Below are 20,637 nucleotides of genomic sequence, written 5' to 3' on the forward strand. Positions count from 1 at the left end.
AGGTAGCTCATGTTCAAGTTCTGCTTTTGCTCTCTAATGGTTAGGGAAGCACTAGACTTTTTCAATTTCCTTGTTGCTTTTATAGCAGTTTAAGCAAAGTCAATCTTTTGGTCATAATGCTGCGGTATTATATCTCCACCATGAATTTGATACATAGCTTAGAATGTGAAAATTGTTGTTTTAGGTTCTTGGAATTTTTTGTTGTAATGGTAATAAAGTTTCTGAATTGCAAAATAATCTGATTTGTCATATTTCCACGCTTGAACTCACTTATTGACATTGCAGTTTGTTACTCATGATCCTTTGCTGTGCTGCCTAGTTCATAAAGTGTGAATTGGAGAATTTTGTGTGTTAAGCTGCTAGATTGAATGAATGGATTATTTGTTTGAAAAAACAGGTGATGTATATACACTACTTACTTTGAATGTAAAAGCGTCAATTGTAACTATTTTTTTTTCTTATTGATAGGTCCTAACCAAGTTGCATTGAAGACTCATGTGACAGGAAATCATCACAGCGGTTATCGTGTTGAGTATACCCCAACAGAAGTTGGTGAGTTTTTCCAAACAAGGAAATGTGTGTGTGTGTGTGTGTGTGTGTCTGTTTGTGTGTGTGTGCGTGCGTGCGTGTGTATATGAGATGCCACATTATTTGCATGTGCTATGTACTAACTTTATAAAAAGATAAGAGAAAAAGAAAGGTCGCCACATGCCTATAGATAATGTACTGTGCGGCAAGTTCCTGTAACCTTGTGTGGTATCGTGTGTGAATAATACATATATTGAAGTTGATGTATTCAAATGTTTTCTTGTACTCTGACAAAAAAACCGGGCTTGGTTGGAACATTAGGACAAAATCTTCATGCATGCTGCCTTCCTTTTGTGCCATTACACATGCACGCACACACACCTATGCATACACAAACACAGTAAACAGGATTGCCACTAAATGGAACAGCCTCTAAATTGGTTAGTTTTGTATCTCAGTAATGCAAAACAAAACTTTTGTTAATTGGAATCAAAATTTTCACAACTCTCTGTAAACCTAGCCACAGAGACAAGCTCTAACATGAATTTTTTTGCAAAGAGGCAGGATCTGAAAAATATTTTTTTACACACCTGCCTTCTATCTAGAAAGCATTCCTTAAAAAGTAGTGGCAAAGGCTCAAGCAGACAAAAATTTGACAGATTTTTGTTACATATCATGTGCAGACCTGGACAGTATTGCAGCACTGTCACTCACCCTATAGATGACCAAAATAAGGGCCACTGAAATTTTGAACACCTTACAGAGTATTGTTCAATAAGTTTGACTCCTCCAGCGTAACCGCGTGTTATTCATCCACTGACTGGAGCAGTAAGAGTTATGTTTCTGTTTTGATATGTTACAGGCACCTTGTCGAATCTGAAACTAGAAAAGCCTAGTAAATGCAGTTGTTAACTGTGCCTAAACCACTGGACAAACTAATTGCTATGTATATATATATATATATAATATGCTAGTTTTTGAGCTGCTATCAAAAAGATTTGCTTGTTATTGTGAAAATTTCACATGCTTGTGCACTACATTAACAATTTCTCTGGCAAGGTGCTGTTTAGTTGCTGGCAAGCTCGATTTAGGTTGCAAATAATTGGAATGGCATAAATATTTCATGTCTACTTGAACACTATGCCAGTACTTTCAATCAAAAACACTTCAAAAAATTCACAGCTGTCTTGTGGTGCTTTCTTTGCCGAAATAATATGCATGCTGACAAGACAAGCTTTGTCATGCACTCATTACTGTGCATATCATTTAGAATATTTGAATTTCGAGCTCGTGACTTTGTAGTAGCTTAATACTGTGCTTAAAAGCTATTTGTTACCTTGTTGTTATCGGGCTTGTTAACTTCACACTACTCAGTTCTGGTATAATTTAATGCATTAAGGAATTTTTCATTGATCTTCATATTGTAGCATACAAAGATGTTTTTATGCACCGCTGTAGGTGTGCGTGCATGCATGTTTGTGTTTATGCCACCGGTAACTTGCTTAATATTCATTTACATATCAGTTGTTTTTCATTTGTCATTTTGCTCTGACTTTTCCTAGGGGACCACACTATAGACCTTGAACTGGGTGGCCACTCGCTACAGGGAAGCCCTTTCATGAGCAAGGTCTACGATGCCTCCAAAGTGCGTGTGGCTGACATTGGGACTGGCGTCGTTGGACGACCTGTCTACTTCACTAGTGAGTCTCTATAATTCTATAGCAAATAGCTGTCATCAAGCCCATTACATTGCTTTTGGGGTTTTCAGAGCATGTGTAACCCACATCACTGCCAGCTGGTCTGCACAGTATGGATGGACATTGAATTACAAGTGTGATGCTCCTATTGGAATTCTTTACTAACTTTTTGAAGGGCCATACACCGGGCTCACTGGCGGAGAATTTCTTGTAGGTGGTGTGAGCATATCCCACTGATTATATGGCACCATTGTTTTAGGTCAGTCACATAAGGCAGTCATTATTAAACTTTCTGCCATTACATATTGCTTGATCAACTCATAGCCTAATCAAGGATTCTCATGAGGGCGTTAATTACGTTTGTGGAAAGACATGGGCAGACAAACGATTGTCAAAGTAGGTCACTAAAATCTAAAGCATGTTCATTTGCATGACATGAATGCCTCAATGAATTATAAGTTCATTATTGTGTAGTGAATGCTACTTTCTCCGATTAGTATAAGATGCAAAGTTTCTGGCTTGTGTTGCATAGCTTCTTGGCCTGCCTTGTCCCTTCTCTTGTACATGTGTTGTAAAGGAAATTTTGAATAAATCGCTATCACAGTCATAGTTGCCAAACTAACATTTTTGCAAATGGTTTTATTATCACTTGTAACCTGCTATGAACAGCAAAAGGACATTCATGCCATATAGAAATGCAGAAAGTATTGAGAATAAGTTCAGTAATCTACAGCCAATGTCCCAAGCCTTTTTGAACATCTACCTGTTCAATTTGATATAGATTAGTGCCTGTAGAGCTGGCCCGTGGAGCAGAACTTGGGAATCGCTGATGTGATGTTTTTAGAAAACTGACAGGCCTGTTCGCAAGAAATGTCACTGTGTTTATTGCCCATCTATGCTTCTTGCAGTTGACGCCAGCCAAGCTGGAGCTGGAAATTTGGAGATAATTGTTTCAGTCGGTGGCCGCAATGTGCCCAACTATGTCCAGTCTGAAGGAAATGCCAAGTTCCGTGTTAACTTCAAGCCAAGTGAACCACTGACCCACACACTCAGTGTCAAATTCAATGGGGAACCTGTGCCAGGTAAGGTCAAGCAAAAGCTGTTTTCACTAATTGTAACTTTACTTCACTGAATCACTGCTCCTAATGAAAGTATTAACATGACATTGAATATACTGCCTATCCTCTTGATTAACGATAACGTTAATCAAGTTAATAGGCAGTATATTCAAATCACCATAATCAAACTTCCTATAGAATGTCTCATTCTTTGGAAAAGCTGGGAATGATACATTTTCTATGTCATTGTTTCTCAAACTACGGGTCATGACTCCAAAATGGCTCGTAAGTCTTTTTTTTTGGGGTCATAGAGGGCCCAACTATCACTATCACCAATGACATCAATGCCTCTTACCAATCTTTGATGTCAAGCTTTAAACTATCTACTTCCCTCTTCGCACAATTTGTTTATTGGTGCGAGATGAAAATTAGCTTGGGAGGTAGTCAAAGAAATGGTTTTGCATTTAAATTCCACGCCTGAAGGGCTAAACTGCATCAGTATCATTTAAATACATGGTTAATTCAATCCTTGTTAAATAACATCTAGCATCTTTGTTAGTTGTCTCTGCTGTGGTAGGGGTTCATGGTAGGTTTGGTACTACAAAAGGGATCACATACTGGAAAAGTTTGAGAAACACTGCTTTATGTGCTGTAAAATGGAACCTGTTTGTGACATTTTGAATGTATGTTAGAACCTCGTTCATATTGTTACACACGAGGTGTTTTAATGCAGAACCAGATGAATCTGGTTGATAGGCGCGGTTGTTGAAGAGCGGTCTCGCGGCAGCTTGGCTCACGTCGTTCTCTTCTTTCTTTCATCTGGTTGTTTGCGCGGCAGGCGTGGTTCAAAGCGTTGAGGGGGCGAATCATTGCGTGGTGGTTCGGTCGTAATGTAATGCGGTTCGTCTCTGGAGCCGATAAGATCCGCGACGTTCACCGAGTGGTTCCAAGTAGCCGAAGGGGGTTCCCGAAAAGTGTCTCGGAAAACGGAGGAGCTGCAACGAGGCGCCGCATAACGTGCCTGTTCGTCATGTCGCTGGAGCTCCTCGCGGACTTCTGGCGGATGGCGGACGAAAGGTCTGGGAGCAGAGGACTCGTGTCAACACTTGCTACAGTCGTTACATTGGCCAGCCGTCCAAACTTTGGTGTAATTCGGCGAGTCTTCAGCGCCTCGAACGTACGGCAGTGCCGTATCAGTTCTGATACAGTGTGCAAGTTTTCTTTACCAATGAGGAAGTTGTACACGTCTTCCGCTATTCCTTTTACCACGTGCCCCACTTTGTCTTCCTCTGTCATTTGAGGGTTGACGGTGCGGCACAGCTTCAAAATTTCTTCGATGTAGGTAGTGCAAGTCTCGCCGGGTACCTGAGCTCTCTGGGCTAATGTGAGTTCCGCACGTTTCCTCTTTGCGTCCGAGTCACCGAAACACTTTTTGATTTCCTCAACGAAGCGTGTCCAAGTAGTTAGCATGTCCGCGTGGTTGTCGTACCATACCAACGCCGTGCCGGCCAAGAAGAAAACAACGTTCCTAAGCTGACTGGCAGCGTTCCAGTTATTGTATTGGCTTACCCTTTCGTAATGGGTTAGCCACTCATCCACATCTTCCTCTGCCTTCGCCGAGAACGTGCGTGGCTCTCGGTAGTGCTGGATAGGGACTGGGCTCGCCGAGGCACTGCTGGTGAGGGTATTTTGCTCTGTGGCCATGACTGAGCGCGACGGCGAAAGTCCGGCAAGGCGACGGCTTCGGCATAGCTCTTGTGCTGGTGGCTCCGTTGTAAGAAAGAAGAGAACGACGTGAGCCAAGCTGCCGCGAGACCGCTCTTCAACAACCGCGCCTATCAACCAGATTCATCTGGTTCTGCATTAAAACACCTCGTGTGTAACAATATGTTGTCCATCTATATGTTTTCCTAGCTACACTGTCCCTGATACTTCTGGCTTAGTTCATACAGACCCTTCATTACAATCGACTTTGTCACATTTCTTGGCTGCTAATTTTTTTTTCCGTGGTCCCATGAAATGTTTGTTACAGTTCTATTTTAACTATTAAAAACTAATTGTTGGAGCAGGAAAGTAGTTCGCACTGGCAAACTATTTACTATCTGCTGCTCATTGCTCATGAACATTCAACAGTAACTCGGGAATACACTTATTCGATTATAGTACATAGGTTTAGATGCTTCCATGAAAGATGAAGTGAAGGCTTACTTTTAAACCTATTTCAGCTTGGACCCACTTTCATTTGCCCACTGGTCTATGCAATGCTCATGTTGCTGTACTGATTTTGTTCTCAGGAAGCCCATTCTTCGTTAAAGTTAGCGACAGCAACCAGTCGATGGTGAGTGGAGCATCACTAAGGACGTCCTCAATTGCACGGCCAGCCAAGTTTACCATCGACTCAAAGGGCTCTGAGAATACTGACTGCAAGGTCACAGTTGTAGGTAAGGAGGGAGTCTATTGCCATTATGCTGCTACCTGTGCCTCAAATTTATAATACAAATGAGTATGGTTGGACATCCTGAAGTTTGCTATGCAATTATAATTTGTCCAAGTCAAACACAACATGCAGAAACGAATGGTAAATTTTTAAGAAAATTGAAAGTGGGAAAAATTAGAATGCGACATATGTGGTATTTGACCGAAGCAGCAGCTAAAACTATTTCATTGTGCTAACATAAAGACAGACAGGGACAAACACGGAGAAATGGGACTGAACAGGTGAAGCACTTCACCTATTCAGTCTTGTTCCTTCATGCTTACCCTTGTCTCAGTGTTCCCTTACACCAGCACAATGAGATAAAAATTCACCAACTAGTCCAGTTTCAAGCATTGTCTGCAGTTAAAATTTTCGTCTGTGGCATGCTTAAAATTTTGTCGTTGTTGTTTAGAAACCTATAGAATATTGTGCATCTATTTGCGGCAGTTGTCATTGGCATCGTCAGACATGCGGTTCTAATTTTCTTGCCATTTGCAGGTCCGTCAGGTAAAAAGGTCCCGGTAACTGTTACGAGAACTTCAACTACAACATTTGAAGCAGAATTTCATCCAACTGAAGTTGGCAAGTATCCCCCTTTTTTATCTTTCAAATATTTTTACCCAAACTTGCATCACCTTTAGAGGTGGCCATCTGCAAAGTTATGTCGTGAACATAACTGATCCAAAAACTGAATTCTTCAGTTTAGATCAGAAAGAAAACGACTTCACTGATAAAATAAGAGAACCTTTGCACTTTCGCTTTATTGCCTTTAGACAGATATGGTAACGTTTTGTTTGTTTCAGGTCCAAACCAGGTTATTGTTATATTAGATGGAACACCAGTCCCTGGGAGTCCTTACACATGCAATGTGTACGATGTCAGCAAAGTTCGTGTCACGGGGCTCAACCCTGGAGTTGTCAACAAGCCCGTGACATTCCAAGGTATATTCATAAACAAACCTGTGGCCAGATTTTGCAGCAGTTATCTTTATTTTTATCTATTCTTATTATTTATTTTTATTATTTGCATTCCTAATGTACATTGTTTTTGCCTGTCGTGATTGGCCTGTGCGTGCCATTAGGGGATTAGCCTCTGAGCGCGAAGAGCAAAGATGAAAGATAAGGATTGGAAGAAAAGAATTGTGACAAAATGTGGCCTCTGCATTGTGCAGTACTGCTCTTTCATTGTCAACGTCAGCCATAAGAAACGTAAATGATGCGTTCCTGTCGTCTTGCAGTGGACGCATTGCAAGCTGGAAATGGCACACTAGAGTTGGTCGTTCGAACACGGAAGTCCTCAGTCTGTGCTGAGTTTGCCATGAAGAGCCATGGAATATACGAAGTCACCTTTGTGCCCACAGAAAAAACACCTCACTATGTGAACATCACCTTCAATGAAGAAGACATCCCAGGTGTGTGCAAATTGAAGGGGTGTAGTTTTCACTGCACCCATGCATAAATTCAAAGTGCACCACCATTGGTCACTTAAGTGCATATGTTTAGTGCCCTCTGCATAAATGACAATTTATTGCTGCTTTTCCTAATTGTGAAGTGCTGTGCTCTCGTTTGCTGCTAGGATGTGTAATAATTTTGAAACAGTAGCCAAGTATTGTAAACACATCATTAACGTACAGGGATATACATAAATAGTGCTTATACCAGATATTGTGTTATGCTATAACTATCTTGCTTGATTATGCACTTTGTTTTTCCACACAGCTTGCCCTGTGGCACAGATGTGCATTTAAGTTTTGTACTCCACGAGCCTTAGATTCTCTGACTATACCTTTGCAGTCTTTACTGCTCCTTCTTGCATAAAATCAACTTTGTGTCATCATAAATATGGAATTACATGTCACCACCAAACAGGATTTTGGAGTATTATCAGTCATTAGGATGTTGCTCCTCAGATTTGACCCCATGTCTCTTGGCACTTATGCAAAGTCTGCTTATTAATTTTATAAGCACCACTAAACATTGTAAAGAACTGTGCCTACCAAGTGCAGAAAAGACGCCAAATTACCACGAGACAGTGTGCAAGATATTTAACCTATTGAAAGGAACTGTTTTCCCAATGACATAAGGATCCAGCAAACCAAAGGCTTTTTTAATCTTGACTCTCATTCTGTGGCAGAGAGATCACAACTTTACAAGCCATGATGTTAGTCTCATGCTAAAACTTCATAATGCTGTGAGGGAGGTTGACTTGTTTCATTCACTTGCAGGGAATCCATTCAAGATCGACATAAGGGATAGTCAGGCAACCGTTGAAGCCAAGGCAGCTCCTAGGACAGGCACATCTTCTGTAGTTGCTCGTGGGGATGGTCTCAAGCAAGGACTTGTTGGTTCTGCAAACTCCTTTGAGGTTGACACAAATGGTGTTGGAGGGGACATCGATATCAAAGTCACTGGTAAGAAAACATCTCAGGAACTGTTTTCTGACGACAGTCAAGTATTTTTGAACTGTTTCTTCCCTATAAAGCTAATTTATTCATATGCAAGCTTTCACTATGGACCTTTTGGGACCATTCAAAATTGGGTACAACCAGAGTTCTTTGATACGTTACAAATCAAAAAAGTTTTATTCTAAATTTGAAACCGCGGTCATTGAGCACAGATAAAGGGTGCAAGCACTGGAGATAGCACATAGTCTTTGTCTCTATGTGAACCCCAAGCATATTGATAAAGGAAAAAAACATTGATGATTGGTCATAACGATGTTTTTCTACTCTGTTTGTATAGATAACATACCCTCACTTACATGAGGTTGATATTTATCAAATTCATGGTTGATAGAAAGCGCAAGTGCACACAACAAAGAAAAGCGAGACACAACGAGCGCAGACTGAAACTAAATTTTATTCACACAAGGAATAAATATGTGAAAGAACTCCTCTCATGTTTTATCACATGTTTATTCTTTGTGTGAATAAAATTTAATTCTAGTTTGCACTTGTTTTGTCTTGTTGTCGTGTCTCCTCATTCCGTGCATTTGCACTTCCTATCAAGCATGAATCAATGCCAACTGGCCCATTTATCCACTCTCCTAGTCATCGAATTCTTTTTCTGTGGATGTGAGAAAGGAATGTGACGAAATTTTATTATCTTCTGTTTTGAAATAGTATTGGAAAGTCACCTCTACGTTATTCGTGCAATAAGATCATTTGAGGTCTAAGGTGAAGCAGTGATGCTATTGTAACATTGCCGAACGACCTTGCATAATTGGTTGTGTTTAATATTTAGATAAGAAAGAAAGAGCAATATAGCCATTACTCTTTTATCAACATGTTCACTGGCGGAGCTTACAGATATTAACGGGTTCAGTGTCTGTATATGCACTACATTCAGCTTGGAAAGCAACTTTGTAGGATTCTCAGTTTTTTCTGATCACTCTCACATTTATAGTTTGAGCCATTCGAAGTGAGCAGAATATATTTTTATTTCCATAACCTCTGTTCCTTGTTTACGATCTCATCAAATATTTGCTGCCATTTGCAGCTGTGATGTGAAATGAGCAAGTAAAAAAATTCGTATTATTTTGTCATGTTGAATTTTTAGGGATATAAACTTTGGTACATTGTCGAAACATTTTTCACAGAAGTGTGTTAAAAGATAGCATAAACTACTGGTCTGTATTAAAGCAAGTCATTATTTAGCTTGATCATTACTTCTTTATGCTGGAATTTATCCTTTGTGTGAGGCAAGACACATTTGTTTGCTTGTTTGGTTCTAGGTCCATCTGAGGCTCATCAAGTGAGAACCAATGTGCTGAAGTTGGAAAACAACATCTTCCGTGCGGAGTATCACACACGCGATGTGGGTCTGTACAGGATTGAAGTGCTCCATAATGGTGTTCCGATCTCGGGAAAGCCGTTTGTTGTGGAAGTGGTTGACCCAAGCCGCGTCAAGGTTGTTGACATTGAAGATGGCATCGTTGGTCGGTCTCAGACTTTCAGAGGTAAGTAGCAGTAGTTTGTATCTAATAAGGTGACGCACCATCTCAAGTCTTTCGTATTGTAGCTGTGCGGTGAAGGACTTGGCCTGTCAGTATACCTCATAAAGGAAGCCCACAAAACTCGAAAAAGTGCCGCTCGACTAGTCGCGTAGCACTTTTCCATGTTTTGCGAGCTTTCTTTTAGGCTTGGAAAAGACCTTTACATTGCATGGTATTGTGCAACAGAAAGTTGGATTGGAAATTTTTAAGGATGTTCTACAATATTCTCATTGACACCTTTGCTTTGAATATAATATTTGAAAAGTAGATTAACTGATAATAACTAACTGTGTAGTTAAGAAAAATACAAAATATAGTTTGACTTGCTCCCAAAAATGGCAAACAATATTAGTTTGGTTCTGTCCAGCTACATGGTACTTGAATATTTTTTAAATGTGGGTGAATACATAATGTTTTCGAACACAAATTGAATACGAATATAAGTAACATATCAAATCAAGTATTGAATAGTTAAATGTAGCTGCTGATATTTACAGCTGAAATATTTATTTCAGTACATTTGGATACGGTGCCTGTACTGGCTAGAGCAAAACAGACAGCTCATTATCAGGCACAAGGGATCAGTTTTAAGCAGGAAATCATTAATTTTCATTATAGAATCCGCACAAATATCCTTTCAACATGTTTAGAGCCTGCTTGAAAGTAAGCTCTTCAAAAAATAATGGCTGCTACATGACTAGCTTTTTAAAAACGCTAAATAAATAGTTGCCTAAAGAAAAAGTAGAAGCTGTGTAAAAAAAAAAGAAAGAAACAAAGAGAAACACTGATGAATGACTTGTGTGCCATAGGCACTTGTAAAATGGTCCATTGCATCAAAAACATCACTGGTTGCAGTGCAGAAGGTCAGACTGCTGCTTTCTAGACTGCCAAAAACACTAAATCGCTGTCTACATATAAAAATCACGGGTTGTCATCTATGGTTCTGCTGCGAAACCTAAAAGAAAACTTGCATTAGCAATTTTGTTTCTGCACTACTCGGAAAGCTTTTGTTATCGTCATACTTCTGATAATTATAGATACTTTCTTCAGCAGAAAGAGAACAGTAACCAGTCTTAAAGAGTCTTTGCTGTGAGATATTTGGTCAGTTTTGAATATTCAAAAATACCGAATAGTTCCTTTTCGAATACGAATCAACTACTACACACTAGCTATTTGTATTCAAAATTTCGAATGCTTGGCCACCTTTAATATCTTTGAATTTTTGCTCAAGTTCCATAGGATGCATGCTATATGTGCACTTGCTGCAGTAATCAGATCAATATCAGCTGTCAAATTTTGTTTCACTTCCTATGCTTGTACAGTAAAACCTCGTTAATAGTACGTAGTTGGTGGGGAACGTGGATCAGGTACCCACTAAAGGATGTACTGATTAATCGGCAATGGCATATGAGCAGCTATAAACTTACCGGCCAAGAAAGACATGTTAATTCTCGCTCAAACACATACGCAGACAACTTTTATTTACGAGCAGGCTGCAAAAAATATGTAATTTTCACTTGCTGCCATGGTGGCCTTGTAGCGAGGATGGCATCCTCAAAATTGGCAAGGCTGCGAGCCATATTCAGGCCCTGTTTTTCCATGAACGCTTTCATGACAGTCAACGCACTAGCTGTGTCCGATACGGAAGGGCCATCATCCGCGCCGTCCTCAATGACGATGGTGTGTAAGCACTAGAAGATATGGGAGCAGGAAACACGTCATGGCTACCATGTTTTGACATTTCTATGGGTGGAGGCTGGAGTATGGGAAAGGTCTGTGCGCCGAAATTTTGCTATGTATGGTCTGCGCACACAACATATCACCAATTCTGCGCTTGTACGTTCCGAAACATGAAGTAAATACTATGCACTAGCCGTTTGGCATGCTCTAACAGTCAGCCAATTAGGTTCAATGGCAACAGGGCGAGGTATTTATCGCAACTATATTTAAACCGGGAATACTTAGCGGGTAGATATTCAAGTTTTACTGTACTTATGCTCAGCTGTTCCTGGCATTTGTAGTTTATACTTTTGCACAGTCCTTTTGTGTTTTCATTTTTCTTGTGGAATGTTCTTTTAGAGACTGCAAATTGAAAGCCTTGTGATTTAATTTGGCACTGTCCAACCTCTTACTGCCATATGTGGTCTAACCTTAGTCCAGAAGGAAAGGGATTGGCCTAGGGCCCGATATTTATTAGTCATATCATAAAAAGCCAACAAACACTGACACCAAGGACAACATAGGGAAAATTACTTGTGCTTAATAAATGAAATAAGGAAACGATAAATTAATGGAAATGAAAGTGGATGAAAAAACAACTTGCTGCAGGTGGGGAACGAACGATCCCACAACATTCGCATTTCGTGAAGGTTGTGGACTAACCTTAATCTGCCTCTCTAGTCTTCCTCTATCATGTAACGACCGTTGTAGAGGCAAGGTGTTTTAGATTCAAAATAAATTAATAGAAATAAACTCATTAATGTTTATGGAGGGACTGCCCATATAATAAATTAGTATTTTTTTTATTAATATAATTTCTTGGTTTTCACGTGCCAGAACCATGATCTGATTATAAGGCATGCCATAAGGGGGGATTGTGGATTAATTTTTATCACCTGAAGCTCTTTAATGTGCACCTAAACCTAAGTACACGAGTATGTCCGCGGCCTCTACGGACAGAATTGAACCTGCGATCTCGAGCTCAGCAGTGTAACACCATAGCCACTAAGTTATCGCGGCGGGTAGTACAGTGTATGTATATTTAATTTGTTAATGTACATTACTTGTAATTAGTGCTCTTTAGACTTTCTGGTGATGCCATCTTGTTCTAGCTGTGGTGTCAGCTCATGTGAGGATATTGTGCATAAATTTGTGCACCTTCATTTTCGCCTCTTTTCAAACAGTTGACACAACGCGTGCTGGTCATGGAGCACTCAATGTGGTGATCATGGCAGGAGGTCGGGAGGTTCGCAACACCATTCGGGAGGCTGGTCCTGGGGTCTTTAAGGTCTCCTACACGCCAAAGTCGGATCTGCCACACAAGATTGATGTGTATTACAATGGCCACCAAGCACCAGGTCAGACACTATTCAATACTGGGAATAATTGAAAATTATGCTTCACAGGAAAATTGCCGTGGACTGAACACCACACTTATGTGTAAGCCTAAAGGGTTTCATTTCGAAATGTTAGGCAACTGGCTAGGATAGTTGATCAAGTTCACAACGTAACAAACTGAGAGAGCTTGGACTGTTAGCAGCTGCATGCACCATATGTCCGTTGATGCACTTGAAGATACTTGAAGATTGGGGATAATTGATGCAATCAAGGTCATTGAGGATAACGAGCTTTACTTGAGTTGTCATGTATGAATGATAAGATAGTTAAAGGTTGCTCACTTTATGTACGATAGCAGACTGTACTTAGAGTTGATTAATGATATTTCAAACTCTGATAATGAAAAGATTGATTAGGACAAACAAATCCCATAATTTTCAGTTCATAGTCCGCTATGTTATTATTGTTTTTCAATTCCTTCTTGCAAACAAGCAAGAAGTTGTGCTCCTTTAGAAGCAAAAGCAATGAAAAACAAATGTCCTTAAGCTTTTTAAGAAGCCAACACGAGATCTGTATTATTATGTATATTAATTAATTAATTAATTTGTTTGTTTGTTTGTTGTGCTAGTGCATTCTTTAAAGTATTACTTGTTCTTGTTTGTCCTACTTCAATGAGTGGATTTTCAATTTATATATTCAATCATGCTCGACAGCCAGTATAGAAAAAAGGAATAAAAGAGGAATGATAAAATCTAGGTAAGTGATGAAGGCTGAAAAAAAAAACACTTTTACATTGTGAGGAGTGGTTAAAAAGATTGATACTCGCAATAAGGGATAGAGAGTGGTATGGATTAGAGAACAATTAAGCATAAGTTTGTAGTATTGTAGCTGATTAAAATCAAGAGCTTGGCTTTGGTAGGACTTTTAACATTTTAACACAGAGAGCGGGTCTCTAGTAATGAGAGAAATAGATGATTTTAAGCAATAGAGAGAATACTAGAGTACGAGGAGAAGGAGAATACATTTGAGGGCACACAAGAAGATCAGAAGGTGCAATGAGAAAAGAAAATTTTTAGGCTGAATACAATTGGTTCATCACAGGTGTAGTTGAAGTAAGAAAGGAATCTGCTTGCTGTAGTAGGCCTTAAAGGGTCCTGAAACACCCGTCGGGCTTGGTGAAAAAAACACAGTCCGTGAGTAGCATATGCTGCTGTGAACATCTCAGCCAAATTTTGTTGTGTGGAGCTCGCAAGTGCAGCGTGAAGTTGCCTAGTTCTCAAACACTCTCTTTTCAACAGAAGCCTTCTCCTCACTCTTTACGGGGCTGCTATATTTCGTCATATAACAGGTTCCCATACACGGCTGACTTCAATCAAGAAGGGTGTTTGGATCAATGCGCTTCTTCCTACTGTTACGGCGTATATTTAGTGGCACAGCTTAATAAACAGGCTGAAGTAAGCGAAAATCTGCATTCCGAATTTTGATAAGAATTACGTACTTCTGGAAGTACCCCTACCACACTGTTGCCAACTATTTTCTGCTAATGCTTGGCTGTGCCCACTCGCTGTACGAATGAAACTTTTGCCACTCTGTTTATCAGTGTCATAGCTGTGGGGCCTAACAAATTTTGATTAGTTTTGAACACTCAACTAGCCTCAAAACACGCAAAACTCAAGGTCAGGCCACTCTTTTGCTTGCCATCACGTGCTCACTCCTGGTCGCTCCTCACTAGATGCCTTGGCAGGCTTTGGTTCGTATTGAGCTATTGCGCAAAAGGCGCAATTTGTATGTATCTACTATCTGTCGGTCAAGCTGGTGCAGGGCAAAGCTGGTCTGCACCACGTGGCATGGCGAAACTGGAGCACATGAGCTTGTGTGCACACTCCAGACCTGTTGTGCACGTAGTTAGCCACTACGGTTGCATGTAGCTGCATCTACAGTGTAGCATAGATACCGCGGCTGCCGCGGGGTGCTGCGACGAGCCGCTGCTGAGCTCCTGTGGCTTGTCCGAGAAAACTGCCTGCTCCGATTGGTATCTGTGGTTGACGTGACTGAAGGCCCAAGTGCCAACATCTGATGAACAGGTCATCTGTTTCCTGAGTTGCACGAGTTGTGTCTTTATCATGGTCTAAGCTCATTACAATGTATCACAGCAAAGGGCTGAGACACCGTGAACTGAACTGTAAGCTGAGGGATAGCCTCTAAGTTTGGTGCGTTGTAGGCGCCAAAATTGGAAGTAGTGGCATCTATGTGAACATCAAAAACATTCAGTAGGCGGAGCATTGCGGGCACCACCCAACTCCGCTGTAACTTTCACAGTACAAGGCATCGAAGAAGTACCGGGAACCCTGTGAAAGGGATAACAGGCAATCTTTGATTGCAAATAACTCCATTTCTGGTAAATGCATTCAAGTGCTTTTTGCTGTGAAGTATTTCTGAGCCAGTAACTCTGCTTCTGGTGGATGCGCTGGAGTACTTTTTGCTGCAAAGCATTTCTCAAGTTGTGTATTTTAACGTCAAGCGTGTTAGGCGTCTTAATAAAACGTGGTTCAGGACTGTTCAAGGTAGCTCAGTTGTGACTGGTTTGTGAAGTCAGATCTGGTTTAATTTAAAGACTGTTAAATTAGTATTGTTTCCTCCAGGCATGCCTGTTAGTAACACAAATTAAACTTTATGCATCAAGTACTAGTCATAAAGCTGTTCTCAACTTGCCACACAGGCTGCCCCCAGATTGTGGAGGTACGAGACCCCGGCCATGCTATCATCGCCCATGGAGCAGGACTCAAGGCTTGTGAACTGGGAAAGACCTCTACCTTCATCATTGAAACTGGAGGTTATGGAGATGCCAAAGACTTTGATATTCTCGTATCTGGTTGGTGCACTTTTTCCTCAAAAGTAACACTTTTATGTAATTAGCACGAAATGTGCAAATTTTATCCCATGCTTATCTAGGAAAGTTCTAATTTTTGCATAAAATTTTGTTGAAAAGCTCACTCTTTATTTCCGAATCCCTCATGCACACATTTGCTACATGTGCTAGTTACAGAAAGAGGATGGTACTGTTATTTTCCCGGCAAGAACAACAAGTTTCTTGCAGAAACACAGCTTGCAGTTATTACTGGTGCTCTTATATTAACCTTGGCTATGTTATTAACCTTGACTATGGCCTGGCTATGTTTTCATGCTATTTGCCTAAACTTAGCTTACCTGTATCTGTTTGAGATGCTCAGCTGCAAGTTGTTGACATTTGTGTCTGCAATTGCCAGTACAAGCTGTTCATTTTTTTTCTTAACAGTCTTTAGCAGCTTAAGCAATCAAATTGTTCTGCGTAACATTTCATTTGGTAAATCCTCGTTCATATGTCCTTGCTCTTTTCCAGCTCCAAATGGCTCACCCCTGCCAGTCAAGTGTTACCAACAGAAGGATGGCAGCCTGTTGGTGGAATGGAATGCAAACACAGCTGGTAATTTTCTTCCCCCCCCCCCTTTTTTTTTACACTCACAGGCTCTTTACTTTGCACTAATGAAGAATGGTGCTGCGGTGTTGCATTTTTGTAATGACAAATTTAAGCCCGGAATCGTAATTGTAGATGCCGTGAGCTCTTCCTAGGCATGAAATTAAATCTTCCATTGCCGTCATTGTCCTGTAATCATAGTATTGTTGTGCTGTCATTGTCGTCACTATGCTGTTGAAGTGGCTGCCAAAATTGCGCGGTTGTCATCCTTGTAGTAGTCATGCCATTGTCATATTTGGGAAAGTCATGCAGTTAAGGCTTTGCATGGTGGCCCTTCTTTCTTTTTTTTCCTTGTAGCTTTCTTTTCACATGTGTGGTTTGCATAAGGCTTTCTAAAGTTCATGCGATTTCTAGATTAGTGCCCCATAATAAGTGCAATAAAAAATGCATAGGCATTTCAAGCCTATGCATTGAAATGAAGGCTATCAGTTCACATTCACAAGGAAAATATCAGTAAAGTTAATGAATACATAGTGAGCAGGATCAAGCGGAAAAGGGAAAAGGAAAACAAGGTGATGCAGTATCTGTAATCCATCTATCATTACCTTTTATGCATTCAAGATTTTTGGGCTTCAGCTGTTTCTGCTCTCCTTTTCTTTTAGCAGTAAAAAAATGTGCTATGGGGAGGCAGCCATGTGTCCAAATACAGTGTGTTGTGTTGTAAGTGGCCGCGAAATGCAGAACATACAAAACTAGTGTAAGCAGGTACAGTGTTTATTATTATAATTACATAGTAATTAATGTAAGCATACAAAGAAGAAGAAAATAAACTTTATTAAAAAGTATTAAAAAGCATGTGCAGAGTTTGAATTTTTATGGTCATCAAAAAGGCCAGAGACATATAATGTCTCACTATACTGCAAACTACCACAGTGATACTGCAGATTTTTAATTAATTCTTTAAGCAACTGTGTGAAAACTTTCGCTCAAGTCATATAAATTGCAAAAGAAACAAAAAAATATTAGTGTCTACTGTCTTTCCGAACCCTGCAAGGTATTGTGCTTATGCCCTTTTAAGGCATGTGTTTTGCCATTTTGGTACGATCCTTAATTGCTCTCATGCTTAAATGTGAGGATAAGTAACGGCATTGTTGAATTCGCCATAAGGGTTGCCTTCTTTTGCAATACTTGCAAGCTTGCAAGTTTGCACTCAATCCTTTATTTAAGCACAGGGCATTTGCATACTGGTTGGTATGTTTACAGGTTTAGTGCTCTGTGTGCTTATGTGTAAAATAGGAGCTTGGTGCACTAAAGTTCACTGAGCACTTCAGACCAAAAGTGGCTGTTGTTAGAGCCTCAGCCTTACAAAAACCAAGTAGCTCATGTCCAGAGCATATAGCCTAACAGCTGATATGATGCTCATTGTTCGTGCAGGAAGTCACAAGGTTGAAGTGCTGTACGAAGGAAGGCCCATCCCTGGTTCACCGTTCCTTTGCCAGATATTCGATGCAAGTCGAGTGATCCTTCAGAAAGTTCGCAGCACCACATTCGCTGTGAATGAGAAGATCTCATTTGCCTGTCAGTATTCACCCTGCTTATAGGTTTTTGCCAGTCTTACTTGTTTATATCTGTAAGCATGTACATAGTTCAGGTTTTCTTAATTTATAGTTGTTACCAACAAAAGACCTTTATGGACGCTTACTTATATCCACTTTCATCAGCAGAAGTTAAACTAGACAATTTTTAGCTTCCAGGTTGCTTCTCTGTGATTCAACTAATCAGTTAACAACCTACACTCATTTTCTTTGGCAGAGTATTATATTAAAGGTAAATTGCTGTGTTCTGAGTGAAGTTATTGCTCTGTATACAGTCGAACCTGACTATATCGAACCCGTTTACATCGAATTGTTCTTTATATCGAACAATTTCTGAACACGGTATAGTTACAATAAGTATATGTAACAAAAGTTACGCTTACATCGAACAAAAATAGCAGTGACTCCCGATATATCGAATATCAAGCGGTGGAAAAGTGCCCCCAGAAGTTGGCTTTCCCTCACGGTGGTGGGGAAATCCGGCGGTGCAGCTCCATCAAACCAATCTCCCTACCGTGACTGCGCTGCGTCGAGCGATCCGTCGACATTCCCCTGCAAAAAATGATCCCGGCCCGCCCGCAGCGCTTGCTCAGACAGCCAATCAGAGGCTCTTGTGCCCTGATCGTGCAAGATGGTACAATCGCAAATGTGAGTTGTCTCTCTGCTTTTCAGGTTCATTGTGTTTGCGCCTTGTGGGCCTTCTCCCTCAGTGTTGCCGTGATGCAGCGGCAGAATTCGCCTTTCGCCGTGAAGCTTGAAATTGTAAATCGGGTCGAATGCGGTGACAAGTTGGATGCCCCGCAGTGCGCAAGATTCCGACGAGCACTCTCAGCACGATCTTGAAGAATAAGGGAGAGATTGGGGCTAAAGCGGACAAACGCACGACCCAGGACCCGTGGTGCTCGACGTGTACGTACAGCCGAGTACAAATGGTTCATCTGAAATTGCTTCAGACGTGCCGGCTTCCGTGTGCCCGGTGATGACTGTAAATTCTGATGAGTGCGACGAACCCACTGCTGGTGTTGCCAAAGTTTGGAACGAGCTGTCAGAATTTCTGGAAGCCATTGATGAATTGACGGTCGACGAGTTTGTGAGAGCGCAGATGATGGTGTCGCGACCACAGGAGAGCCTGAAAACGAAGACTACATTGCCGACATCGTACCAAGTACAAGTGAAAGTGGGCACAATGAGGAAAGGAACAATGGTCCTTTGCCCATGTCCTCTGAGGTGATTGGTGCACTCGCACTAGTCTGGTGCATCTGCGTGAATGTGGAAGGTTGCGGCCTCAGCTGCTTCAACTCCTTAGACAATGTGAAGAAGTGCGTGTGTCGCAGGCAGCAAAACTACCCAAGCAGAAGAAAATATGAGACTATTTCATGCAAAACTAAGCTGTTTAATCAATAAAGTGAGTTTATAAATGGTATGTGCTTTTATGACATCCAATTCTTTAGCAGGCTTATATCAAATTATGCTCTATGTAGAACTGATAGGCATTTTTTCGCCAGTTCGATATAGCTGGGTTCGATTGGAGTTAACAACTTGCAGTCCCTTCATAAAGAAGTTTATCTGGGAATCTGAAAAGCATTGGAGAATTTCTTGTGTTCATCATGATGAACATCACAGATATGAAGAAAACAAAAGCACAAGAGCTGGGCACATATGAGTGCTAACTTTTCACTGCTTATACGTGTCCGTATGTGCCAGCCATGTGCAAAATTAACCTTGAAATTGGCACACGTGTGTATCGATAAATGTCTGTCATGTGAATATAAGTTTGAAGTCAGCACTTATGTGCATATTAATTTCTTGTGGTTTTGGTGTGTTCATTACAATACTGTTACATCACTCAGCAGTTGTGGTAATTACCCAATTTGCCCACTCTTATCTGAGCAAACACTTACCGCCATCTGTGCCTTAATTCTCTCTGCGGCAGTGAATCGTCGTGATGCTGGCTATTCCGAGCTTGACGTTACCGTAACCAGCCCCCTGGGCCGCCACCTCCCCATTGAGGTGAAGGGGACAGCTGACGGGGACGGTGAGCTGATTGAGTTCACTCCAACTGTTCCTGGGAAGTACCGCATAGCCATTACCTATGGCGGCATTGAAGTACCAGGTGAGCAAAAACAATGTGGCAGGAAGGTTTTTTGAACTTGTGGTATTGTTACCACTCTGCCACTATTATCGCTGCCTTTGCAGGCATTGTCTGTGCATGCATGTTTTTATGTAGAAAGTATGCATGACAATGAGAACCGTCCATGGCGCTAGTGGTAGTGACAAAGCAGTAACGCATGGCGTGCTAGAATGGTATTTTATTTGCTGTGTTTTCCATGAGACATTGGAAGCTAGTTAAGTAACCTGACTGTAGCAAACGTGAATGCTGTTCATTCTCATCAGTTCTTCCTTGCATGCTCTACAAAACAGATTATTAATGTGATGTCAAATAGGTTAGCATCAAAACTGACTTCTGTAGTCTCAAGGCTTCAGAACATGTACAACCACCATCATGTTAAACTAGGACTCGCAACACATGCTTCTGGAGAATTTGTTTACAAGCCATGAGCACTGTAAATGTCTCGCTCAGAGTAGGCAGTTGAACTATTATTGCACAGCAAAAGGAGAACCATCAGTACATGGTGTTCCCAAGTGCTGTCCCTCCAAATGACTGGCAAAGCCCAGTGCTGCCTAGCTTCGGTGATATGACCGATGCCTGTATGTACGTGTTTACGAAACTGTGTCACTGTCACTGTGTGTGCAAGAACAGAACAAGCCATTACACGTC

General features: G+C 41.0%; 1 protein-coding gene across 3 annotated transcripts in view; it reads left to right on the plus strand.

Moving 5' to 3' along the window:
* jbug (filamin-type immunoglobulin domains fbug) overlaps positions 1-20,637 on the plus strand; it is a 224,453-nt gene that overhangs the window by 183,947 nt on the left and 19,869 nt on the right. For all 3 annotated transcript variants that reach the window (XM_065447642.1, XM_065447652.1, XM_065447646.1), the window contains 14 exons: positions 469-552; positions 2,091-2,228; positions 3,134-3,307; positions 5,578-5,724; positions 6,258-6,341; positions 6,563-6,700; positions 6,997-7,170; positions 7,984-8,169; positions 9,492-9,716; positions 12,656-12,829; positions 15,529-15,681; positions 16,189-16,272; positions 17,698-17,841; positions 19,792-19,971. In XM_065447642.1, coding sequence (XP_065303714.1) covers positions 469-552; positions 2,091-2,228; positions 3,134-3,307; positions 5,578-5,724; positions 6,258-6,341; positions 6,563-6,700; positions 6,997-7,170; positions 7,984-8,169; positions 9,492-9,716; positions 12,656-12,829; positions 15,529-15,681; positions 16,189-16,272; positions 17,698-17,841; positions 19,792-19,971 — 2,085 coding nt within the window. The remainder of the gene's footprint in view (positions 1-468; positions 553-2,090; positions 2,229-3,133; positions 3,308-5,577; positions 5,725-6,257; positions 6,342-6,562; positions 6,701-6,996; positions 7,171-7,983; positions 8,170-9,491; positions 9,717-12,655; positions 12,830-15,528; positions 15,682-16,188; positions 16,273-17,697; positions 17,842-19,791; positions 19,972-20,637) is intronic.

The sequence above is a fragment of the Dermacentor albipictus genome, chromosome 1 (assembly GCF_038994185.2).
Source record: "Dermacentor albipictus isolate Rhodes 1998 colony chromosome 1, USDA_Dalb.pri_finalv2, whole genome shotgun sequence".
NCBI lineage: Eukaryota > Metazoa > Arthropoda > Arachnida > Ixodida > Ixodidae > Dermacentor > Dermacentor albipictus.